This window comes from Muscardinus avellanarius (genome assembly GCF_963383645.1).
Source record: "Muscardinus avellanarius genome assembly, chromosome: 6".
Taxonomy (NCBI): Eukaryota; Metazoa; Chordata; class Mammalia; order Rodentia; family Gliridae; genus Muscardinus; species Muscardinus avellanarius.
Window position 1 is genome coordinate 128,320,870 of NC_137791.1, and position 27,749 is coordinate 128,348,618.

Here is a 27,749-nt window from a genome sequence, read left to right on the forward strand (position 1 = left end):
CAAAACAGATACAGTCTCTCCCTTCTGAATTTTATTCGCTATTCATTATGTAGTTTACTTATGATACATTTATTAATTCATCCAATGAATATTTACTGAGCACATAACACATGCTAGCACTCTCCTAATTACTATCAATACAGCAATGAATAAAACGGACAAAAAACTCTACTCTCTTAGAGTTTACATCCCAAGTAGGGGAGACAGAAAGTAAACAGGATATACATAAATAATGTGTCACAGAGTGGGTCCTGAGTGCAGTGAGAAGTAGCTGTGTAGGGTTAGGAGGAGGGAGTGTGTGACCTGACCCCTGGATTTGAAGCCAGGCACCATCCTACAGGAGGTCCAGAACTTTAAATAAACTGTATCACTTTTCTGTGCCTTATCAACCTCTTCTGTAAAACACATTGTCTCATGAGAGCTCAGATCTCATCTGTTGATATACTCTCATTTTATGCCAGAGAGAACTGAGGCTCACAAGGAGGTGTGCCTGGGCTTCTCTGGGACCCGAAGTGGGATGTTTTGCCAATGTACAATCCTCCCATCACTGGAAAATACGCCCATATAACTAGGAAACTTGCATAAGAGTAAAGCAAACTAAGGCCACTGTAACATTTATTTAACACTATAACATTCCCCTGGAAATGTTTTTCTACTCTGTTTTTAATAGTAAAGACTCTTCACTGTGTTTTACCTCAATGCCAGACATAGCATTAAGCATGTAAGAACACCAGGCCATTTCACATCCTCAGCTTTCCTATGAAGCTGGTGTCACTATTAACCTCATTTTACATGTGAGCTCCCTGAGCTGTGGACAAGAAGAGACTTGCCTGTGGTCATAACCTATCAAGAGAAGGTCAGAGCTGAGACTTGACGTGAATTACAGAGTCGATGCTATCATGTACCCTCCCCACTCCAGCTTTCTCTTCCTACCAGAGCATCTGGCCCATGACCATCCGGACCTCTGGAGGCATAACATGGGCATCTCTCCCGAGGAACCTTGCATCCAATTTCCAGCTACACTCCAGCCATTTTTATATTTTCATTTTAAAATAGGGTCTAACTTAGTTGCATAAGGGCCTAGATAAATTGCTAAGGCTGGCTTCAAACCTGTAATCCTCCTGTCTCAGCCTCCCAAGTACTGGGATTACAGACAGGTGCCACAACACCCAGCAAGATATCAGGGTTTAGAATGACAAATTTCCTCTATGGTAAATAGCCACCATTATGTTATCGATGTGTCATCAACAAATAACACCTTTTCAGGAAAATAACAAATATAAATACACACCAACTTTAAGCTATTCCCCATTTTTGGAATGCAAGTATTTGAAATAAATGAGCTTTTTGGATTTGAAGAAACAGGGTGAGAGTTTGCAGTTGCTTGACATTTTCAACTTTCCAGAATGTTCTTATACCCAGACCCCATCCATCTGGTTATCCCACTCAGCAACACTTGTCTCCTGTCTTTCTGGGTTTTCAATCACACACATTTGTTAAGAAACAAGAATTCGTCTTCCAGGAAGAAATGAAATAAAATCCAGAGCATATGACTATGTGGCCAGTTGTCTTTTCATGTCAGTCCCCATAGCTGCAGCATGTCTAGCACGTGGCTCCCAGTTTACCTGTCTTGAGGGACTGGTTGATCTACAGTCAACACTGAGCCTTCAGTGACTCAGAATATGGAAAATCCAAGATTCCTTCAAGTTAAAGCTTGACCTTGCTTCTCCCGACTTTCTTGAAAATCTGGTGACGCCCACGTTGTAATAAAAACATGGTTTTCAGCAAATGAAGTTAACATCAGTAGTCTATCTTATAAATCTCCCTCGTGTGACACTGAGCACATCAAAACCCTAAAGGTATATTACAGTTTTGCAACAAAGCACAAGTGATGTTTGCCAGAATAATCAGATATCAGTCTCAGGTTGAGTAACAACTTAAACTACCAACACTCAGAATTTTCTTTTATTAAATAAGGAAAGCGAGCTGGGCGTGGTGGCGCACGCTTGTAATCCCAGCATTCAAGAGGCTGAGACCGGAGGGTCGCGGTTCGCAGACAGCCTCAGCTACTTAGTGAGGCCCTCTGCAACTCAGTGAGACACGGATTCAAAATAAAGAATAAAAAATAGGGCAGGGGGTGTAGCTCGGAGGTCAAATGGCCCTGGGTTTCCTTTCCAGACCCACAATAAAAATAAATAAATAAATAAATAAATAAATAAATAAATAAATAAATGAAGGAAGGACGGACACTGGGCATGGTGACACACTCCTATAATCCCACTACTTGAGAGGCTGAGACAGGAGGATCACAATTTTGAGGACAGTCTCAGCAACTTACTGAGGCCCTCAACAACTTACTGAGATCTTGTTTAAAAAATAAATGAATAAGGGTGTATTCATTCGAGTCACCCCTCTATGCTAGTCTGATATAGAGGTGTATTTCTATTTTCTGTATTTCTATCTTTCTAATAAACTTTAAATCTTCAATAAATAAATAAATAAAATAGGACTGGAGGTCCTATTTTATTTATTTATATTTATATTATATTTATTTATTTATATTATTAGCTCAGGAATAGAATGCCCCTGGGTTCAAATTCTCAGTACCACAAATATAATGAAACATCTCCATTGCTGGATGTGATGGCATACAACTGTAATCCCAGTAACTGGAAGGCTGAAACAGGAGGCTTACTGGTTCAAGGCCAGCCTCCACAATTTAGTGAGACCCTGTTTCAAAATAACAAATAAAATAGATCTAGAAGTGTAGCTCATAGGAATAATGCCCCTCAGAATAAAAATAAAATTGAATAAATAGGCAAAAGACCATGGGTTACAGATATCTGAAGATCCCATCTGACTCACTAAAGGAGAAACCATTACAGTTCCCAGGAGTTAGTTCTGCTTGGATACCAGTAAGCCAACAATGAATGTAAATTGATCCCTGAGCTCCCAGCCCCTCTGAGTTACAGGCATTGTTCCCTTGTGGGATCTTCCTAACAGGCCTAGGAGAGGGTTGCTCTTCCTCTATTTTACACACAAGCAAGCAAACTCTTAGAAAGAAAGTGACATGCTCAAACTCCAAGAAGTAGTTAAGAGCAGTGTTGGAACTAACTCCAGTGGTCTGGCTTGCCAGGGACTGAGGGATTCCCCAAGTGGGAGACTTTCGGTGCTAAAACTGGGACAAGTCCTGGTTTGGGATACTTTGGTCACTTGGTGTTCAATCCAATGTTCTTTCTACTAGATAAGTCTAATTAAGAGGTTCAGTGGAGCTGAGCATGGTGGTGCATGCCTGTAATCCCAGTACCTGGGAAGCAGAGTCAGGAGAATCACAAGTTCAAGTTCAGCACATTATAACTTAGCAGGACCCTGCTTCACAACAAAATTTAAAAAGACGGGGAGGGTTGGAGGTATAGCTCAGTGGTAGAATCACCCTTGGGTTCAATCCCCAGTACCATGGGCAAAAGAGAAAGACAGAGAGAGGGAGGAGAGAGAGAGAGAGAGAGAGAGAGAGAGAGAGAGAGAGAGAGAGAGAGAGAGAGAGGGATCACGTGGCCTTCTTTGAGATGTTTGAATGAGAATTTCAAAGCTAGTTAAAAATAGAGCCCTTTGTGCCCCCCCCCACTCAGCTGTTCCCTCATGGTGGCCTACAGCCCTGTGTCACTGTTAGTGATGTTTAGCCAAGATTTGTTTTGTATTTTTAGTCATTGTACTAAAAATTTAGAAAAGGTGTTTATTCCTTATGCATGGGACTGATGGCTGGTCCCTGGAATTCTGTGAAGGAGCTGGTAATTAATCCCACTGCAGCCTCTGCATGCTCCAGGGCCACACATGTGTTGTTGACTTACTAGATTCTAGCAAAATATAGATATGTTCATTCTAATGACTGCAGATACTATTACTAAAAAAGGTACTGTAATGACCAGTCATAAAAACAACTTATGAAGATAATTTTACAGCTTTAACTGGAAGGCATGTCTTGATTATAAAAGATATATTTGATACTGGCAAAATGATCAAAATTGGCTTTCTTTGGCCATGCACTATACTCCAAAGACAGTCAACACTGCAAGTTGGGTGTGGACCTTTCCTGTAGGATGCATCCACTATGCTGTGTTGGATGGGAAAGTCCAGACCAATCTGTTGTAGGAGAAACTCTTGACTAAAACTAATACTTCAAGGATTTGAATCATGTTTGTATTATTAGAAAAACTGGAAAAGCAAAAGACAAGGCCTAAAATTAGAGTCAAGTTGAGTAGAATTTAGGAATATGCTGAGTCCCAGTGACATCAACAGTAAAATTGTCAACTGTTGAATTTTCTTGGTCATCTCTTCATCATTTGCATGAACACTCGAGGATTTTTTGTTATTTATTTATTTATTCATTTATTTATGTGTGATATTGGGAATTTAATCCAGGGTTATTCCACTTCTGAGGTCCACCCCCAGCCCTTTTTATGTTTTTTTTTTTGGGGGGGACAGTATCTCTCTTAGTTGCTGAGAGGCTTGCTACATTTCTGAATCTGTCCTCAAAGCTACAATCCTCCTGTCTCAGCCTCCCAAGTACTGGAATTACAGGTGTGCACCACCATACCCAGCTTCTTTTTTAGTTTAGAAATGATGGTTGCTGCCATCTTGAATTCATTACTTGCATTACAAGCCAATCTACTTTCAGTTCCTTGTGGATGGATCTACTGGTAAAGTTTTAAAATGCTTTAAAGAACCAAAACAGCCAGGTGTGGTGGTGAACACCTATAATCCCAGTACTTGGGAGGCTGAGACAGAAAGACTACAGGTTTTAGGTCAGCCTCAGCAACTAGCAAGGCCTATTTCAACTTAGTGAAACCCTGTTTCAAAATTTTAAAAATAAAACAAAATAGGGCTGGGGGTGTAGCTCAGAGACAGCCCTTCATTTATTCTTCAGTAAAACACACACACACACACACACACACACACACACACACACACACACAATCTTTTTTTGGAATTGCTGAAAGAGAAAATATACTAATTTATTCATCAGCATATAAATATTTTAAAGGTCATGAATTCATGAAAAGAAGTAATTGAATATTGTTGACTATTGTTCTACTTAAAAACGCAAGATTCAGCCGGGCGTGGTGGCACATGCTTATAATCCCCGCACTTGGGAGGCTGGGACAGGAGGATCGCACAGGTTCGAAGCCAGCCTCAGCTGGCTTAAGAGACCCTGTTTCCAAATAAAAAATATAAAATAGGTCTGGGAGTGTAGCCCGGAGGTAGAAGGCCCCTGGGTCCATCCCCAGTACCACCAAAACAAAACAAAACAAAAACACACAAGATGCAGCTGGTTTTCTTAAGGCAGCATCTAAGAGGTTTTATTGTATCATATAAACCACATTACCTGAAAACATTTCATAATATTTTAGTAGTTTTAACTGAATTTGCCCATTTGCTAAGATTGTTTATGGTGAGTCTCCTTTATAAAGTCTTTAAATATAATTCAACATATTTCAAAAGCTTTTAAATATTTTAAATTCTTAGATATAAATTTCTTAAAGATCGTCTAAAAAATATCTTTGATAAGCTACCTGTTGATGGCTAGGGACAGGGTCGTGAATGAGGTACTCAAGGTACCCATTCAACCTAGGAGCCATGTCTGCTGGAATTCTGGGTTGCTCTGCCTCTCCATCCTCCACTCTTCCTGACTCTGTTGAATAAAACAAACTTGGCTCTGAAATTTCATGTTTGTTCTAAGTTTCTGATTCAAAACATCAAACATACTCCAAATTTGGTGACATTGCATGAACTTAATGCCTTACTTGAGTTAAATGAACTCAAGAGGTAAGCCCCATGTTAATGCTGCATTTTCAAACACTTTAGCATTTATGCAGTTTTCCATTTAACTCTACCAACCTTTTGTTTCTGTATATCATTAATATATTTCTACCAGGTATTCTTGAACCTGTGCATTGACCTTGCTCTTCAATTTGAAGATTAGACTCAGCCAGGTGTGGTGGCACATGCCTGTAATTCTAGAATGTAGGAGGCTGAGATAGGAAGACCACAGGCTCAAGGCCAGCCTCAGCAACTTAGCGAGACTCTCATTAACTTAGTGAGATCCTGTTTCAAAATTAAAAACTAAAAAAGGGCCAGGGGTGTAGCTCAGTGATTGAACACCCCTAAATTCGATCCCCAGTACAGAAAAATTATTACATGAGTTTCTGTAAAGTTCTTCCAAAGACAATACAGAGTTACTCATTAGCTCATGGTGTCCCTTTTCCTCTCTCCTGCTGCTTGGACCATAGATATGATGAACGGAGAGCCATATTTGATCTGAAAAACTAATGATAGCCTTGTAATAATGAGAGGTAGCTGGGTCTCTGAAGACCTTAAAAAAATGGAGCAGGACTGCCTGCCCAAGACCATAACTTCAAAGTGCCTTCTAACTTAAGCCCATCATCACCATGAAGTTTTCTGTCACTTAATGATAAATCTAGTCTTTACTAATTCTAAGCTTCACTGCAACCCAACAAGGTTAGTCCTTAGTATTATCCCATTTTACAGACAAAACTTAAGCACAAACAAGCTTAGCACCAAGGGGTAAGAGTTTGAGACCTCCCTGTCCTGGATCCATCCCATGAAGGCTCTGTGTTGCCCCCTAGCACCTCTTGTTCTCACTCTAACCCTCTCTCTCTCTCTCCACCTGGGGCCCTGCAAAGCAGACCAAGGTCTGGAGAATAACACTGAGTTAAAGAAGCCTTCATCGAATCCTTTAGGCAAGCTAGGCACTGATCATGTTATGCTTTGGGAAGCTCAGGACCAGGGAAGTTAAGTACATTGGCCAAGGTCACACCCCTTGTAACGGGTCCAGCAGAATTCAAGCCTAGTGTTCTGGCGCAATGTCTTCTTACTCAACCACTAAATTTTACTTCCAGACAAGGTTGTGCCAGCCAGAAAACAGTGTGTACTTGGGTGATGGCAAGAGCAAGCTCTGAGGAGGCAGGAAAACAAGGGTCTGGGGAAGAGCCAGAAGGTAATGTGAGAGTGGCTGCAGAGAGGAGGGCCAGCAGCCTCCCCCACAAGTCACCACTGGTCTGTTAACCTTCTTCTCCCTGCTCAAGGATAAAGGAGAAATTTCATATATATACATGCACATATATATATATATATATATATATATATATACACACACACACACACACATATATACATATACATATATACATACATATACATATATATACACATATATATACATATACATATATACATACATATACATATATACATATATATATATATATATATATACATATATATGTATATATCAGGAGTAAAATTTTATGGCATTGTAAAAAAAAAGACACATATTTAAAGCAGCTCAGCAAATTGAATTTTACTTTTTGCCAAAAGAGATCCAGCCACCAGTAAAGTCAGTTGTGCAAGAACATTAAAAAAAACAAAACTTGCTGGGTGTTTTATTTTCAGCAGAGGATCCTGTGCTGTGCTCCTATTGGAGGGAACAGAGTCTCACAATGTTTACGCCATTGGCTGAAAGGGGAAGGGATTGGCACTCATGATTTCCAGGAAATGCTATCTTTACAAAACTGCAAGCACAGGGAAAGTTACATGATGGAGGATTTACAAAATGGAGCTCAAGTCAAGCTACTCCTTTGATAGAAAATATCTGATTATAGTCTCACACATATGATCACATATAATATATAAAAGTATATAGAGAGCATTGTTGTCTCACATCATGATGTAACTCAGAGTGATAGGGACATGCAGGCACACAGCACTTGCTGAGCCTCCCCCCGGCTCCCTCCCCTTCCCCTTATATGATAATGAGATTGGCATTGATAAATTCACATATGTACATAGCATCAATAAAAGTGTTTTACTCATTAATTTTCCTCCCACCCCCACCACCCTCCCCTGGACCTCTGTCATCTCTCCACTAGGGTATCTCCTCCATAAACGCAGAATTTCTCATTCTATCACAGCCAGCTGCACACCTGCGCTATCACCAGGGTAGTCTGTCCTGGCTAGGATAGCAGGGGACTGTACTGGCAATGCCAAGGAAGACTATAGAACTCTTGGTTAGAAGATGGTGACCTAGGGAAGCAGCACATACCAATCCTGCTGAACCTGATCTCTACTGCCTTAAAAACAGCATTCTACAAAGCCAGAAAATACTATCAGTAGATGAATAAAACAATAGGTACAAGACAGCAGAGGAGAAAAAAGGTTAGAAGACCAATTAGATAGTGGAAAAGAAACCTGCCCACCTTGCAACGCAGGTGTTACAGCGGTACCATCTTGCCTCACTGAACCCAACTTCAGGGATGATCAGAAAACAACCAAGGACCTGAAATAAGCAGCTGCAGATCATCAGAATTTTAAGTCATCAGTTCCTCCTGTGCAAATACCAGCTACAACTTAGCAGTGGTGGCCAAGCCCACCACACCCTCCAGAGATCCAGACCAGCACACAACAACACTGTAAGTGAAATTGCTGTGGTTCCCACAGAAGAATGCCCAGGGCAGCGCCCCTAGGGACTCACGCATCTCTAATAAAGTCCCTTGGTCTGATACTTTGCAGTTCAACCTGACGAAGGAGGGAATGGAGTCTACAACTTGCAGCAGTGGCAGCTGAGCTTACCACGCCCTCCAAAGATCCAGAGTGGTGCTCAACAACACTGTAAGTGAAGGCGCGGTCTCCGTAGGAGAATGCCCAGTGTAGCGCCCCCAGGGACTCTCACAACCGCCATGATAAACTCCCTGGGTATGAGACTTTGTGGTTCAACTTGGAGAAGGTGGGTGTGGAGTCTGCTGTTGGACATAACAGAGGCTCAGACAGACTCAGGCTCTGACCAGTGGAAAGCGATGGGAGAGACCTATGCTTAACACTAGACCCAACTAGTAGTATCTCCAGGATCACCACATACCATGCAATGATGGTGAATGGAGAGAAGTTAGACAAGCCCAGCCTTAGCTGTGGAGAACAGATTCTTTAATTGAGTTTTTCATCAGAGGCATATGCCACATATGGAGGCAGGGAAAGACCAAGACTCCACATCTGTGGAAAGCGTGGAGGGTGACCTACGCTTAACACTAGATCAAGCCTCATTGATACCGACCATCTGCATAGACTGATAAAGACTCAGGAAACCAAGCTTGCAGCAGAAAGGGTGCCAGTGGCATTTGGTGTCTGCACAGAGAGAGACTACAGAAGCTCAGTCTGCTGAATATTCATTTATTGGTAGACTTGCATTAATTTGTTGTTGGAGTTACTTTAGTTTTTTGTTCTTTTTTGTGTGTGTGTGAGTGTGTATACCTGTTTTTTTTACCCTCTCCCAAGCTTCTTCCATTTTACATACCTACTCTCTTCTCTCTATCCCTTTCATTTTTTTCCCTCTCTTCTTCTCTCTTTTTTTTTTCTTGTATTAAATCCACTTCATATAACTATGTGAGAAACTCTACGTTGGTTACTAGAATACTACCACATATTCACTATCTCTAATCTCTAATATATACTACCTTACCAAACTCATACTTTCATTCTACTTGACGCTTTACCCTATTCTTGCATTTATGACTTCACTTTCCTCCTCACTCATTGTTCACTGTTGAATACAATACAACTTGATCTTGGATATACCAGCTGACACCTAGAGACTGAGAAAATCTATCAAAAGTAGCAGATACAAACTTCTAAAATCATGAGAAGGAAAAATAACAAGGAAGCAATGAGATCCCACAACCCCACAATAACAGAACACAATAACACATAATTGTAGAGATCTCCAGAAGGTCAAATCAGGAAAGTAACTGTAGAAATAATACAGGACTTCTGTAAAGAATTTAGAGAATAAAACATAAAGGATGCAATAATTGAAGTGAAGGCATCAATTTCAGTTATAAACAATCGATTAGACCACATGGAAAATATAATCGCACTCCTAGAAGATGATCACTGTAAAAAAACAAATGCATAGCATATAACTTAGAAAAAACAATGGGACAGCATTATTTGCACATCGAAGTAATATGGGCCCATTTTAAAAGAGCTAACCTAAGAATAATTGGCATAGAAGAGGGAAAGGAAGGTGAAACCAAAGGGATTGACAATCTTTTCCAAAAAATAATAGCAGAAAAATTTCCAAACATAGAGCAAGAGGTAGATACACAGGTACAGGAAACTTATAGAAGCCCCTTTAAACAAGATCAGAGAAAAGGTTCCCCATGCCACATAATAGTCAAACTGACAAATATAGAAGCCAAGGAGAGAATCTTAAAGGCAACAAAAAACAAATGACCAAGTGACATTCAGAAGCAAACCAATTAGAATCATTCCAGACTTCCCAAAACAAGACATGAAAACCAGAAGGGCCCGAAGTAGCATATTTCAAACTCCGAAAGAAAACAACTTGCAGACAAAAACTTTTTTATCCAGTGAAACTATCTCTCATATTAGAAAAGGAAATAAAAATTTTTCATGACAAACAGAAGCTGAATCTGTATCTTCCAAACCAGGACTAGAGAAAATACTCAAAGAGATTAACTGCAAAGAACAAATAAGTAATACATGCCAGAACCAGAGAAACATGAATATCCATTCAGCAAAGAAAAACAAACACTACATCAAATAGAAGTTAAATCTCAATTTGTTAAGAATTAAAAATCATCTCTAAATAATCACACTGAACATAAATGGCCTCAACTCCCCAATAAAAAGACAGAAAGTGGCAAAATGGATTAAAAAAAAACAGAATCAATCTAGCTGCTGCCTGCAAGAAGCACACCTTACAAGTAAAGGTAGTAACAAACTTAAGGTAAAGGGCTGGAGCAAGGTAATCCATGCCCTTGTCTTGTCATAGGAAGAACTCTAGATGAAGAGGGAGATTCTATAGATGAGCAAATAAGGTGACTTAACTGAGGGGATGAGAGGGGCAAGAGGGAAACTCCCTAAAGCACATGATGTACTTTAACAAACATCAATGTCAATCACCAAGTCAAACATAAGGAGGGAGGGGGAGGGAATGGGGTGGGAATTGGTTAAGGACTAATTGGGTGATATGTGCATGTATGTCTCCATCTTGTATCACATTAAGATGTATGACTACAATGCACCAATAAAAAAAAATTAAAAAATCCCTTGGTCAGCTTAAAAGATGAAAGTGACAGAGAGGTTCTGTTGCTACTTTTTATCCAAGGTAGGATGTGGTGGGGCAGGTGGAATTGTAGTCATTTCTTAGTGAAAAATCCCCGGGGCCTACCTGGCCCATTTTTCTCTCTCAGATAGAAAAATACTGACCATCCAGGGTGACTCAGAGCTTGTGAGAGATTGTAGCGACCCCTGTTGATAAGCAAGAGGGCTGGTCTCTACCCTCCTTTCTGCTGCCCCGAGGGTCTTGGGGGTCTCAGTTTCTAAATCCAGATGGCTTGTCAAGGAATTTCCTCCAGAATAATAAGAGGCTTTCTAAAAACTAACATTGATAAAGCTCTTTTGCTGTTGTTGTTATTGTTTCTTTTTGTTTTTGTACCGGGGATTGAACTCAGGGCATTCTATTGCTGATCTCCACCCCCAGCCCTATTTTACTTTTTATTTTGAAACAGACTCTCACTAAATTCACTAAGTTACTAGGACTAGCCACAAGCCTTAGATCTTCTTGTCTCAGCCTCCCAAGTACTGAAATTACAGGCATGTGACACCATGCCTACTGAGCTCTTAATGGACTCCTTAAAAATATAATATATTTAAAATATATGATGACTCTTGCCAGGCATGGTGGTGATAGCTTTGTCAGCTATATAAGAATTCTGAAAGCTGCAATTATGTCCTTTGCCAGACATTGTTTTGGTAATATTGTTTTTCTACTCACATGCACACACACACACACACACACACACACACACACACACGTATCTGGGAGACTGAGACAGGACGGTCACAGTTTTGAGGCCAGCCTCAGCAAATTAGCAAGACCCTGAATCAAAATAAAAATGGCTGGGGTATAGCTGGGAAATAAAATCTCCCTAGGCTCAAGTCTCAGTACCAAAACAAACAAACAAACAAACAGATGACTCTTGTAGTATAATAATTGCTTTGTTATTTAAAAAAAAACTGTAGAAAATTTTCTAAGTAAAACTGTATTTTCAAAATGGTAGTGCACGCTTGTAATCCCAGCACTCGGGAGGCTGAGACCAGAGGATCACGGTTCGCGGACATCCTCAGCTACCTAGTGAGGCCCCCTGCAACTCAGTGAGACCCAATTTCAAAATAAAGAATAAAAAATAAGGCAAGGGGTGTAGTTTGGAGGTCGAATGCCCCTGGGTTCCACCCCCAGACCCGCAAAAAAAAAAATGCCTTTTAAAGTTATGTAGCCCTCCAGGTATACTTTAATATTTTATTTTAATATTTATTTTTCATAGACAAAAATTATCCAGTACATGTAACTATTTGCAATTTTAAAACCAACCAGAACCGAGTACTGTGCTATCCAGGGGTCTTCCTGAGAGACCCAAGTCACAGATTTAGGTACTTTTTCAAGGAAGAACGAGCCACCTAGAAGTTAGTCAATGCTGCAGTTCTGTGCCATTTGTATCAGAGAGCATGCAGACCTGGGCTGAGCTTGTTTCAAACTCAGGCACAGAAAGCTGCAAAAACAAAACCAAAAAATATGTTTTGCCAAAATATTTGATAGCTTTGTTTGTCAGCTATATAAGAATTCTGAATGCTGCAATTATGTCTCTTGCCAGACATTGTTTTGGTAACATTGTTTTTTCTACTCGTATGCGTGCACACTCACACACACACACACACACACACACACACACACACACACACACAAGCATACATACATTGTATTTGAAAGTGTGCCTCAAACATTAAAAGTTGGAAAGTTATCACAATAGGAATTAATTTAATTTATTTAGCAGGAAATTTAGTGAGCCTTAGGAAGTCAGAAAGGGACATTAGGACACAGATATTTCTACAGCTTTTGGGGAACTATGATGGTGGGGATGCTAAGAGAATTTTCTAGAGCAAACAAGGATGGAGAAGGAGAAAGGGAATAGCAAGTTTGTGAGTAAAATAATAAGGTTGTAATCAACATTAATCCAGCAGTCACTTAAAAAAGAGAAACAAGGGCCATTCACTTATATAGGTAGGCCAGCAAGTCCTGAGGTCTGGAGATGGCTGTGTGGTCAATGACTGAACATTGAACTGCAGAGAGAATGCAGGCAAGGGAAGGAGCACCATGGTCGTGAAGATACACAAGGTGGTCCAAAAGAAGAAAGATCATCCCAGCCCTCACGCCACCTCGATAGCACCAACGTGAAAACCCAGAGACCAGCCTCTCCACTGGCTCTGAACCTGATCACTTAAAGGAGTCATATATTGGGTACATTGTAATTTTATATCATATTGGGGTACAGAGGGTTAGAAAAAAACATGCACACAACTCTTGTTGCCCGCCTCACCGGGTTCCCTGCATGTCTTTGAGATTGGAACTGGCAATCGTGTATATGTTCATAGCATTGTTTCTACTACTGCATTCTTTATGACTTCATCCCTCCCCTCTCCTTTCCCTAATCCCCTTCAGTCACTCCTCTGGAGTCCCTGCTCATTTATCTGATGTTGCCCAATATTTCTGGATATCTCTCTAGCTTCCACATATAAGAGGGAACATACATCTACTCATTCTTTGGGACTGGGTATACTTATTTAATATAATATTCTTGAGTTCCATCCATTTTTCTGCTAAGGGTATAGTTGTGTTCTTCTTTTTGGCTGAGTAAAATTCCATTGTGTATATATACACCAAAGTTTTGTGATCCATTCATCCATTGATGGACATGTAGACATCTATTGATGGACATGTAGACCATAATGTGGCTACTGTAAATTATTCTGCTATGAACATGGATATGCAAGTATGTTAAAAATATTCTGATTTCATTTTCTTTGGGAAGATTCCCAGAATCATTATCACTGGGTCATATGGTAGTCCCATTCCCAAACTTCTGAGAAACCTCCACCTTGATTTCCAAAGCAGCTGTACTGGTTTGAAGTCCCATCAACAATGTAAGAGAGTGTCTATTTCCCCACATCTTCACCAGCATATATTATTATTTGTATTATTGATTATTACCATCCTAACTGAAGTGAGATGGAATGTCCATGTAGTTTTGTTTTTACCTGATTGCTAAAGATGATGAACATTTTTTCATATATTTGTTGGCCCTTTTTATTTCTTCTTTTGAAAGGTGTCTATTCAGTTTCATTACCCATTTTTTTAACTGGGTTCTTTGTTGTGTTGTTGTTGGTGGTGGTTTTAGTGTTAAGATTTTTAAGCTCTTTATATATTCTAGATATTAGAACTTTGTCAGATGTAAGTACCAAAAAAGTCTTTTTGAGGGAGGTCTCACAAGTTGATTTCTACTCTATCCATTTTATCTTTGACAGAAGACATAAAGAACCCATTTTTGTGACACGGTAGCCATCCTCAGGGTGTGCTGGTGAGCAAGGACATTAGTAAGTCCAGAAATCAGCAACTGCACTTGTCAGTGAGACAGTCTTTAGAAAGTCTTTACAAAGAGGCAACTATGTTGTCTGGTAGATTAGCAAAGACCTGTTTCTGAAGGCATTCTGCAGGTGAAGCTCACTGAAACTTAGGACAACTCCGAATCTCAGGCAGAACCGGTTCACTCAGTTCCAGCCAGAACTAAGTCCTCATTAGGACATGCAGAAGGGGCCAGGGAAGACTCCCAGGGCTGGCCGCTATGGCTGTAGCTGTGAGGGCTCCTGCAGGAAACTGGATTTCAGCCAGGAGAGGCAGAGTGGAGGCCACGCTAGCTGAGCCTTGCTTACACACGAGGCTCTGCACGGGCTCTCAGCTTTCTTCACCATCTTTAGTGCTCACTACTTTTTAATGAGGGTAAGTTAATAATCTTTGAGTGGCAAGGAAGCTTCAGTTCAAGATCACACAGTAGTGCCAAAATATAAACCCAGAGCTGAGTTGATATCCAACTCCTATCTCAGTACTGAAAAATCTAACTTAAAGCAAATCTTATAACCTCTCTAAGCTCCCATTTTATCATCTAGAAAATGGAAGATATTGACATTTTTTTCATATATTTACTGGTCAACTATACTTCTTTTGAGATGTATTTATCCAGTTCAATTGCTCATTTTTATTGGGCTATTGGGTTTTATTAGTGTTGAGGTTTTTGAGGGTTTTTTTTACATATATATTCTAGATATTAGTCCTCTACATAAGTGGCTGGCAAAGATTTTCTCCCATTCTGTAGGCTTTCTCTTTAAACTCATGATTGTTTCCTTTGCTGCACAGAAGCTTTTAAGTTTGATTTCATCCCATGTTTATTCTCAGTTTTATTTCTTGAGCTTTACAAGTCTTTTTGAGAAAATATCTACCAGTTGGTAAATTGGTCCTATGTTTCTTGATAGTAATTTCATTGTTTCTGGTCTAATTTCAAGGGAAGAGAGGATTACAAAATAAAATGGTTCAAATAATACTACCAATTTCACTAACGTGTGGAGAGGGAAGAACAGGGATGGGGGATGTGAAGAGAAATACACAAGAGCCCTCTGCATGTATCGTGTGATCACAGTGAACCTCACTATACTGTATAATTGGAATGCACTGATAATTATTTACAATGAAAGATAATTATTCCAACTTTACAGTGCTGTCAGAGGGTTAAAGATAAAACACAAAGCACCCAGGTGACTTAAATCCTACAGAACACTTTCTCCAATATGACTTTATATATGATATGTAGGAAGGGTACAAAAATATATCATGAGATGATGTCATTCACTTGGGAACATAGTGTTTCTGAAAAACTTGGGCATTTAATTTTTTTTATTTACTTGTTCTAATAGTGGTTTGGTGTGATCATTTTTCAACAGAAAAATTGTTACTAGCTGGGCCAAGAATATAGGTCAATGATAAGGCCTAGGTTCAATCCCCAGCAACACACACACACACACACACACACACACACACACACACACGGTTACTGATATGTAAACAACATAAAAGCATTACATGAAAATTAAAATGAATAACTTTATATAGTAATTTTTCTTGAATATTAGTAGAACACAATAAAAACCATGCTGACAGCATAGAGTTTTAGACTTTGGAAGACAGGCATCCATCTCCAGTGCTGACGCTATGGCAGAAGATTCCGCTCTCCACCAGCATGTCCACTGAAGTGCATTGTAAGAGCTCCAGATCTAGAAGAGCCATGGCTCAGATCTGAGATCTGCAAGATGGATGCTCAGGATTCGTCACACACTGAATGAACCTGGCAGGCCTATGAGACAAAAGCAAGAACAAGGAGTTCAGGAGACAGTAGGCAACATCAGTAAAAGAAGCCCCTTCCTTAACAACGCAAGTGTACATGGACCACTGAGAATCCAACATGCGTCTCCTCATGACAGCACTGAGAAAAGCTGGGGCTGGGAGCAAATGGCCTGACAGTGTGGCCCAAATGAGTTTCCTTTCACTTGTAAAGCCACAGAAATTAATACCAAGAAGGGACGTTTGATGGTAACATGTGGAAGAGAAAAAGAATAATCTGGCTCCAATACATCAGAGATAGATGCTTTCAATTTTAGCCAATGATCAAGAAACAGGAGAAGCAGCCACTGGGGTCAGGGATGGCTACAGTTTCTGAGGGTGATTTGCTTTCCTCTCTTCAGAAGCTTCTGGAGGAATTGTTGAGATAAAGGGCCGGGTGTAGCATAGGCATTATGAGCCCTCTGTGGGAGCACTCGAGGCCATTTGGGATAGAAATATTTAAACTACCATCTATCCACGACATTTGCTTTGGGCTCCCCTACAGATGAACAGCATCCTTCAAAGCCACACAACTCTTAAATACAACCAAGGCCCCTGCCGGCTGCAATCAGAGAGTCATGCTGAATGTATTAGACCTCTTGGTTAGAGGAAACAAATGGTGATTTCCAATGTGATTCCCAAGTTGAAGGTCATAAGAACTGATGCTCTGAATGACAGTCTTTGGCTTAGATATGGGCCACTGTCTGCACAAATCCAAGTGGAAGCTATGCCTATATATTCTTTCTAGATGGAGAATGAAGAATGAGTGAGCTCACTCAGTATTACTACGGCTAGGTGATAGGTTTTAATCTACAGCCCTTCTGACCATTAATGAGAAAAAGGAAAATTTTTAATGTGAGATTAAAAAAAAGACAGAAGAAGATTGGAGAGAAGACTAGTCTTCATTCCTCAATCTTCTCCCAGGTTCCCAATATTCTTTTTTCTCCATGCAAAATACCTTCAGGTAATTCAGACTCCTCAGATATCTACAGGGTTTCTTTCATAGTAACATACAGGCTTTTCTTCCTCTTCCTGTTTTCCTGCCATGGCTATAGCATGCATATACACGTAATGGAATACAACGAAGGAAAATTCACATGCAAATTTATGCCAAGACAGGAGGATTTTGCAACTTGAGAGAAAGGTCTTAGGAAAACATGCTTCAGCTACCCTAAAACCCAGCACGCCATCAGCCCTGGGCCAGGCTGCTCACTCTGCAAACCAGAAAATATGCTCTCAAAGGCTGGGTCAGTGAGGTTGTCAGGGAAGAAAGAGAAGGAGAGGGGAAAGTGGCTGGGCGAAGGCCACTGACTAGGAAAACCCTCTAAGCGTGGCTTGGAGGAGGGACAGATACCACCATCAAGGCTCACAGGGGATGCCCACAGCCCTCCCAGCTCAGAGGAGACCAGGGAAAGGCCAAATGACAGCAAATGGTAACACGGCCATTTCTTGAAGAAGAAGTCAATTACCTGTAGTTGTCCTGGCAGGTAAATGCAATATTCCTTTGGTTTATAATCAACTTCAGCTCATTTATGGAGGACCCTGAGCATGCTTTGCTAAGGAAGAAAGGAGAAAATATTAAAATAACAAGATCTCTCAAACATTCCCTGAGTCTCTTTGTTGTTTTCAAGCAGGCCTGGGGTAAAGCCCTGGGATAGAGGTGAAGAAAAAGTCTACCCGTTACAGCGCCCACATCAGCTGGGGAGGTGTAGTTGTGAAGCAGTTAGTGCCCTTTATGGAGATAAAACTAAGAGGTTGTGGGGGTAAAATGAGGAGTAAGAACCATTCACTTCCTGAGCCAGTCTGCTCCGCATGTGTTCCTGTGACTGTGGATTCTTTGTGAGCTGATTCTTAAACTATCCCTTGGGTATGAAGTAATAAGATTTACCTGGAAACTCCTTCGATATCATGCATCACCCAAGCCTGGATTGTATGCACCTTCTCTGGATCCAAATTAAAGACTTCCACACTTCCAAAAGTGCTAAGTACAAAAGACAAAAGACACTGTCAACCCCAAGCAAAAGTTTGGAGGTGCCCAGCCCTCCTGTCAGAAGCCAGCAGGCCGGACACCATGTATTAGAATGGTTTAGAATTGATCCATGATTCGCCTGAGGAGCAGTTGCCTTTTCTCATTCTACATGATCTCCGGCTAACTTAGCTTTCTTTTCAAGATAGGACTTTTAGCCTGTATGTTGATGTTGATTTTTTTTTTAAATACTTGCTGCTCAAAGAATGATTCTTAGAGCAGCATAATGCGTACCAGCAGGAGCTAGTCACCTACTACATCCCAATCACAGGTTTGCTACTGATCCCAAGCGATTTTCATTCTCAACAAAGAATGGGTGCTTTGAAAGTCCCTGACGATCTGCCCTAACCCCATTTCTCAAAGGCTCTGACAGCTGCAACTCCTGCAGTAATTATTTGGGCCCCAAGTACCCCAAGATTATAAAATTCTGAAGTGTTAACAGCCCCACCCCAAAGCTTGTAGAAGAAAGGAGTCAGAAAAAGCTGAAAGGGCAAATGCTTTTTTGTAGAATTAAATTATTAGAGTGGGAAAATTAATTTGGGGTACCAGCAGTGCACAGGGCAAATTGATGTATGCTCCTTTCTCTCAATCAGCTATATCAGGGAAGATTAGAGACTAAGTCCAGAAGGTAATCAATGTGATAAAAAAAACTGTAAGGATAGAAGGAGGTTGGAGAAGGAAGGCATGAGTGTGGATGGATTCAAAGAGAGGATTAAATGAGAGAGTAATTGCTGATACTCTTTTTTCTTTATATTTATATGTTTGTTTATTTATTTATTTATTTATTTATTTATTTATTTATTGGTGACCCTGGGAATTAAACCAGGGGCATTCTACCTGCTAGCTACACCCCTAGCCCCTTTTTAAAATAAAAAAAATTTTTTTTTGCAGAACTGGGGCTTGAATCCAGGGGCCATGCTACCTCTGAGCTATATCCCCAGACCTATTTTCTATTCTTTTTATTTTGAAACAGGGTCTTGCTAAGTTGCTAAGGGTTTGGCTATGTTGTGGAGGCTGGCCTTAAACCTGTAATACTCCTGTCTCATCCTCCCAAGTACTGGGATGGCAGGCGTGCACCACCACATCTACTCTGATACTCTGAGCAGTTGTATTGTTGGGCCCACAGTCAATATTTTAACACATTATCTCAGTGAATCTTCACCTGGAATTGATGCATCTATTGATGCTTATTGATCACCTGTGGAGATGCATATGTGGGCGCTCACAGGTCCGGTGCCTGCCTAAGGTCACTCAGGTTACACATAACAACCTCTAGAGTTCTTACTTTTAACCATGACAGAGCATTGCTAATGGTGCCTGTGAAGAGAACAGTGCAGGTCAAGAGCCCAGGGCAGTTCCTGATGTTCCTAATTGTGCTTTGCTGAAGTGGGGTTCAGACTCTTCATGGAGCAGAGAGGAGTCAGGACAGATATCAATGGAAGGTGAGGATTTAGACAGGCAGAAGCTGAGAGGGGAGGCTAGTTAAATGGTGGAGCACTGTGAACAAAGGTAGAAAGTGGGAAGGTGGAGCATGAGGGTAAAGAAAGCTGAACAAAACTATAGCACATCTTGAAGAGTCAAGATCAATGAATGGACTTGGTGCAGTGGCCATTCAAAACATTAGGCTTTCTAGACAAAGGAGAAATCAGACAAAAGCATTAACCTAGCAAGACAAATATCTATAGAGAACATAAATATTTGCCCTTTTCAGCCCAAATTTTTGGACCAATCTGAAGCAAAAGAAACGGTATTCTTTCTAAGGCTAGAATATCCCATGGAAAGCTATAGTAACCCTTGCACAGAGGATACAAAGAAATGAGTACCTGTTTTTGCTAAAGGGCTCACTGAGGGACCCATTCAGCATCACTTGGACCACACCACAGGCAGCTTCTGCAAACTTAAAAATAAAAATTCCCACCATTCTTCATCACGCAAACTTGATCACCCTTCCCCAGCCATTTTATCCAAAACAGGGCATCAGCTATCTAGGGAGGGAATCTCCTCTATGGTTTTTGCACCGGGATGACAGCTCTATATAATTTTACTCCAGGCCATGGGGACAGGGGTTACGCTTCATGTCGGAGAAGCAGTCGCTCTAATCTGCAAGTATTTGAATACTGAAGTCCAGTGTCATTGCTCACAGGGTTGGTATAGAAGACTGAAATCCAGGGGAATGGTGTTGAGGTAGCTGCAAGGGCTTTCGCAGGGTCAAACAACGTAGAACTACATTTGGTTTAGGGGGGCAGTGGACAATTAAAGGGAAAGGGATGGAAACACCCTGGAAAGGGAAACTGAGGAGAGAGGATGTGACTCTGAGGCCTGGGAAGGCCTACAGAGAAAGGAGGATGGAATGAAGATGTATGACTGGGTAAGGAGCTTCATGGTTTCATGCAACAGTCAGCTGGACTCTTGGCTAAGCACTGGAAGGGACACAATAAATAAAGAATAGCAACTTACATGCTTCCTTTAGGAGACACGCCAGGCCCTGGAACCAGCTCAGAGCCCTTTCTCTAAACCCTGACAGCATTCATGTCTCCTTCACTTTACCCATCATGCATTGTAATGATGAGCTTAAGGTCAGTTTAGTCACAAATGCTAAGAGCTCTGTGAGAGATGGAGACCCAGCTGTCCTCTACAGCCCTGGCTGTCCTACCTGGTGTATGGTACAGCAAGGGTGCTCAAGACGCATTTAAAGAAGAAAAAATAGGGAAAGAAGCAAGATTTCTGCAGTAGAGATTAGAAAAGAACAGGGGAAGTGTCGTGGAGGGCAGTAAAGGTACATCCCAAAGGATGAATGAGGTGTCAGTGGGTGGAAGAGGAGGCATCTGTGAGTCGAAGGACCCAAGGGCATAAGAAAGCAGTGGAGTAGACTGTAGCAGATGCTGAAACTGAGCATAAAAGATAAATCATGAAGCACCATGAAGGCTTTGCGAAGGAACCTGGAATTTCCATGGGTGACGACACCATCAAAGGATTCAAAACTGGATTGTGAAACCCAGTGCTGCTCTGTCTTGCCACTGATGCCGATGAGCAGAGGGACAGCTCAAAAGAGTGCTTACAGATGCCAAGCACGGACCCACAAGGTGGAATTCTCGAGAATCTCCACAACTAAATATTGGGTCAGTTTGCCCCCAGATCACATTACTTGGAAACAGGAAGTGATATCAAGATTCAAACTACCAAAATATGCTGCTTTTATTGTCGGAAGAAAAAGAAAGAACTTGCCTGACAACAGGGTGTCTACAAACACCTGGGAGAGTTTGGCAAAGATGAAGATGCAGATGTCAAGGTGGGTCCAGCAGCAGGATACTTCTGATGCTGTGCTCCTGGCACCAAGAAATGAGCGAGGACACAAGGATGTGGAAATATGACCTGGCTTTAGAAGTTTGTAGCAATAGCATTGCCCTAAAATATATCATTGCGTAATGAAATAAATAGAAACTACTCTCAGAAAAAGCAAGCCAACAAATAGAAAATATACAGTGCCCCTGACTTTTTACAGCACACAGTAGGTCCACAACAGATATTTGGTAAATGGATGGATTTCAGATTACACCATGTTCTACCATGGCAACAACCCTACGGAACAGGAATCTTTTGACCTCTATTTGACAGATGAGGAATCCGAAGGTCAGAATAGTTAAGAAATCTACCCAAGTTGAAATGTTTTGCTCCTTCTCACACTGCCCATTGGAGGAATTAAATGGGAATGGCATAGAGAAGAGACTGCAGGGCTTTTCACAAGAAGGGCGCTGTGGTGTCAGTGCGTCTCTCCACCCTCAGAAAGTCATATGTTGGAAATTAGCCCCAACCTGATAGTATGAAGAGATGGGGCCTTTAGGAGGTGATTAAGCCCTAGGGCTCTGCCCTTGTGCAAGAGATTAGAGACTTTGTACCAGCTGTGGTAGTATGCGCCTGTAATCCCAGTACTTGGGAGGCTGAGACAGGAGGGTCACAGGTCTGAGGCCAGCCTCAGCAACTTAACAAGACCCTGTTTTAAGATAAAAATTAAAAATGTCTTAGTATGAGGTTTGGAGAAAGAATACCACAGGGTTCAATCCCCAGTATTAGAAATAGGCAAACCCTCAAACACAAGTTCCCATGTGCCCTAGCCTCCTCAAATGTCTAAGTTTAAGTTTAATTTTCAAGTATTATAATTAGCATAGATTTACTTCTCTCTCTCTCTTTCTCTCTCTCTCTCTTTCTCTCTCTCTCTCTTTCTCCTTTCTTCCCTCCTTCTGTTTTTATTCATTTCTTTCTTTTTTTCTTAGTCCACTTGCAAAGTTTTCTCTTGTCCAAATTGCAAGGAACTCTCTTATAGGAATCACAAATACACTCATGCAGCTTTGAGTGAAGTCAGGAATAGAGAGGAGGTGAGGGTGGTGAGTGTCTTCCAGCCCAAATTCTGGATGTAGAGTCAGACAGCTTGTGATAAACTCCCAAATCCACTGTTTTCCACTGGTGCACGTTTATTAGATTGCTTGCTAATCTGCACCTTATTTTCATTATCTGTAAAATGTACACAGTGCTCAGGTGTTTAACTCCAGGGGATCTTGTGAGAATGGAAGGTTTTAATTCATGTAAAGTGCTGAGCACATGCTAAGCGGTCTCTAAATTCAGATTACAAAGGCTGTCCCAGGAATCTAACCAATACCTGGAGCAGGGGATTAAACCAAGGGCCAGCTTCCTGGCACCCACAGCCAAAGAATGGGAGAAAGCAGAGATTCATCAACGGAGCCCACAGACTCCCCAGGAATTCTCTAAAAGTGTATGTGTAAGTCTTTCAGCATGTGTTTCTGAACTTTGTCCTCAGGAAATAATCCTATGCTTTCATTCTTTAAAGGATCTGTCATCGAAAAAGTGTTAAACCCAATCACTGACTGGATACTATCTTTAGGTTCTTTGGTCTCAAAGTTCTAGAATTTCACCACTTGGCACTTACCTTTTGAGAGACCACTTTCCAGAATACTGAGCCAGGATTGTTAATGCAGTCTTTCCTCCAGTTGGGACAAGATTGATAGTTCATTTCTAAAAGACATAGTTTATAGATAATCATTAAAGTGAAAAAGAAAGCATATGGATATGCTCCATGCTTCTTGGCTATCCCACCACAGTGGAGCCATTTTACAATGGCATTACTGCCAAGATGGAGACTGGAGATATGGACACATCTTGATCCAATTTAGCTAAGTGTCCTCTGAACCCCTTCCAAGTCCTTACCTTACCCTCCATTTCCCAGACAGGAACACAGTGACAGGTCTTGAGTCATCATTCTGGGAAATGATAGCAAAAGTTCAGACCACAGAGATGAGCCCCCATCAGCATCCCTGAGTCCAGGAAGAACTAGGGATAAAGCAGGCCCTCAGGGTTCCCTCTCATCAACCACTTCTCTGCGCCCTAACAACTCTCTTTTGTTAGTATCCTTATTTTCCTATTTCAGAGGCTCATGCCCATCAAGACAGTCTCAGCCCTCAGTGAGAAAAGAAACCTAGAGCATAAATATATAGCTTCTGTGTCACTTCTGTCATGGATATCTGCCTTAATCCACAAGCATGTGTTGAGGGTAGGGTCCAGGACAGAGGGATAAATTAGATGGGGGCCCCTGCCTTAGAGAACACATGGTGTAGTGAAATTAAATAACCAGAGAAGGATCAACTTGGGTTGGAGGATTGCCCAGCACCTCCAGGGAAGACATATGTTGGGCTTTGTTTAGGATGAAAAACAGGAGTCTTCAGACAGACTAGAAGAGTGATCTACACATAATATGTGATGAGGCACAGACCTGAGACTGGGGCATAATGGTGCAAGCCTGTCATCCTAGCACTTAGGAGGCTGAGACTGGAGGATCATAGGTTTGAGGTCAGACTCTGTAACTTAGTAAAACCCTAATTAGCAACTTAGTGAGACCATGTATTTCAAGAGACAAAAAGGGCTCAGGGTATAGCACAGAGACCCATAGCTGTGAGGTGCCTGATGGATTCAGATCGGCACCTTCAAAGCAGAAGGGGTATGCTGTGGCTTGGATATGGAATGTCCCTAAAGGCTCATGTGTTAAAGAGGCTTGGTCCTCTGTGTAGCAATGTTGAGAGATATCCCACTGGACATTGACTGGTTTATAAGTGTTTTAGCCTCATCACTGGATTAACATATTCATAGCTCTAATGGACAATGGGAAGGTGGTAGAAACTGTAGGTAGGTGGGGCATGGGTAGAAAAGGAGACATGTTCCTGGGGCTAAAGCTTGTCCTGTTTCCTTTCTTCACTCTTGCTGTCTCTGTTTCCTGGTTATAATGAGCTGAGAAGCTCTCCTCCACCTCACTATTCTGCCATATTGTTCTGCTTTGCTTCAGGCCCAGAGCAACGTAGTTAGTCAACCATTGACTGAACCTCCAAAAACATGAACCAAGAGAAACCTTTCTTCCTCTACATTGTTCTTGTCAGGTGTCTTGGTCACGATGTCAAAAGAGCTGACTAACTTAGTTGGTTACAACAAGTTCAGAACTTCATCAGAAAGTGTGGAGAAGCACTGAAACCAGACCTGTCTGACAGGAGAGATCGGTCTTTCTGAAATGGGTGATATAAAAACATATATTAATAAGAGGAAGAACTTTGGAAAATTTACAAATGTGTGGAAATCAAACCACACTCTGCTTGGTTTTAAATAACACTCTATTGGTCTTGAATAACTAATAGGTCAATGAAGAAAGTAAAAGGAGAATAAAAAAATATCCTGAGTCAATGAAAATGTAAATACTACATGTGAAAACTTAAAGAATAGATCAAAGTAAGTTGTAAGAAGAAAGTTTACAGCAATAAAGGCCTATATCGAGCTGGGTGTGGGGGCACATGGTTGTAATCCCAGTACTTGGAAGGCTGAGATGAAAGGGTTGCAGGTTCTCGGCAAGCCTCAGCTACTTAGTGAAGCTCTCTGCAACTTAGTGAGACCCTGTTTCAAAATAAAGAATAAAAAATAGGGCTTGGGGTGTTGGGGTGTAGCTCAGAGATAGAATGCTCCTGGGTTCAATCTCCAGTAACACACACACACACACACACACACACACACACACACACAAATATAGGGCTGGGGTATAGTTCAGAGGTAGAATGCCTCTGGGTTCAATCTCCAGTACTGCAAGAAAAAATAATAATAATACAGCTGGGGATGTAGCTCGGAGGTAGAATGCCCTTAGGTCCAATCCCTAGTATTGCAAAAAAAAAAAAAAAAAAAAAAAAGAGAAGAAAGATTTCAAATCAATAATTTGATGTAATCCACAAAGAACTATAAAAAGAATAACAAACTAGGCTGAAAGTTAGCAAACGGAAGGAAATAATAAACAACAGAACAAAAATTAATGAAATAGAGACCAGAATAACAACAAAAGCAGTCAATAAAACTAGGAGTTGATTTTCTAAAGATAAACAAAATCAATAATACCTAGACTAAGAAAAAAGGAAAGACTCAAATAAAAGCAGTTGTGCAAGAGGAGACATTACAACTGAGGTGACAGAAAGATAAAGGATCATAAGAGATTACTATCAACAACTGTACACTAGTGCACTTGACAATCTAGAAGACATAAATTCCTAGACAAACATAACCTATAAGGACTGAAGCATGGACAACAGAAATTCTGAACAGGCCAATAAGGGTAATTAGATTGACTCAGTAATAAGAAGGCTTCCCACTAAAAATAAAAGCCCAGGACCTGATGGCTCCTCTGCTGAGTTCTACCAATTATTTAAAGAACTAATACCAAAGCTGGGTGTGGTGGCGCACGCTTGTAATCCCCGTGCTTGGGAGGCAGAGACAGGAGGATGACGCAGGTTCAAAGCCAGCCGTGCGTGCTGGCTTAGGAGACCCTGTTTCCAAATAAAAATGTAAAAATAGGTCTGGGAGTGTAGCCCGGAGGTAGAAGGGCTTCCAGGAACCCTAGTACCACCAAAAAAAAAAAAAAAAAGAACTAATACCAGTCCTTCTCAAACTCCGAGAAAAGAAAACCACAAGCCAGTATTCTTGATGAACACAGAAATAATATTTCTCGACAAAATATTAACATTAATTCAACAATATATTAAAATGGTTACCCATCATGATCAGGTGAGATTTACTCCTGGGATGTAAAGATGGCTCAACATGTACAAATCAACAAATGTCATACGTCACAGTTGGTGGAGTGGAGGGAAGACACCATATGATTGTCTCATTGGATGCAGAAAAAGCATTTGGTAAAAGGCAGCATACTTTCATGATGACTATCTCACCAAATTAGGTACAAAAGGAATGTGTCTTAATATAAAAAAGACCAAAGCCGGGCGTGGTGGCACATGCTTGTAATTCCAGCATTTTTCGAGACTGAGACAGGAGGATCATGATTAAGGGACTAAGGGACGTCTCAGCTATTACTTAGTGAGGCCCTTTGCAATTCACTGAGACCTGTTTCAAAATAAAGAAAAGCTGGAGCCGGGCGTGGTAGCACACGCTTATAATCCTCATGATTGGGAGACAGAGACAGGAGGATCACACTGGTTCGGAGCTAGCCTTGCTGGCTTAAGAGACCCTGTTTCCAAATAAAAAAATATAAAAATAGGTCTGGGAGTGTCGTCCATAGTTAGAAGGGCTTCTGGGAACCTCAGTACCACTAATAATAATAATAATAATAATAATAATAATAATAATAATAAAGAAAAGCCGGGCGTGGTGGCACACACTTGCAATCCCAGCATTTGGGAGGCTGAGACTGGAGGAGAGTGGTTCCTGGGCAGCCTCAGCTACTTACTGAGGCCCTCTGCAATTCAGTGAGACCCGGTTTCAAAATAAAGAATAAACAATAGGGCAGGGGTTGTAGCTCGGAGGTAGAATGCCCCTGGGTTCCATCCCCAGACCCCCAAAAATAAAAATAATAAAAAAATAAAAAATAAGTAGCACTTACCGTTTTCAAAGGTAGAATGCCCTGAGTTCCATCCCCGGTATCATAAAAAAAAAAAAAAAAAAAAGCTATATAGGAGAATCCCAAAGCTAATTTTATGTTCAGTGGTGAAAAGTGATATTTTGAATTTGATCCCCAAAGCACAGGCAACTTAAGCAAAAAATTAACAAATGAGATTACATCAACCTGAAAATCTTCTGCACAGCAAAAATAAATAAATAATAGTGAAAAGAAACAATCTATTATAGGAAGAAAATATTTACAACTGATAAGGAGCTAATATCCAAAATATACAATAAACTCAAACAATAGCAAAAAAACAAAACACAATTTAAAAAATGAGAAAAAGATCTGAATAGATATTTTTTTCAGAAGAAGACATACAAATGACTAATAGATATAGGGAAAAAATGCTGAGCCTCTCTAATCATTAGAAAATG

General features: G+C 40.8%; 1 protein-coding gene across 1 annotated transcript in view; it reads right to left on the reverse strand.

Moving 5' to 3' along the window:
- Positions 1–16,267: 16,267 nt before the first annotated feature.
- CD38 (CD38 molecule) overlaps positions 16,268–27,749 on the reverse strand; it is a gene marked incomplete at both ends in the record, with an annotated part of 37,124 nt that continues 25,642 nt past the window's right edge. Inside the window, 5 exons of the mRNA XM_080697271.1 lie at positions 16,268–16,331; positions 17,827–17,913; positions 18,246–18,338; positions 20,207–20,280; positions 23,326–23,411. Of these exons, the coding sequence (XP_080553397.1) occupies positions 16,268–16,331; positions 17,827–17,913; positions 18,246–18,338; positions 20,207–20,280; positions 23,326–23,411 (404 nt within the window). The remainder of the gene's footprint in view (positions 16,332–17,826; positions 17,914–18,245; positions 18,339–20,206; positions 20,281–23,325; positions 23,412–27,749) is intronic.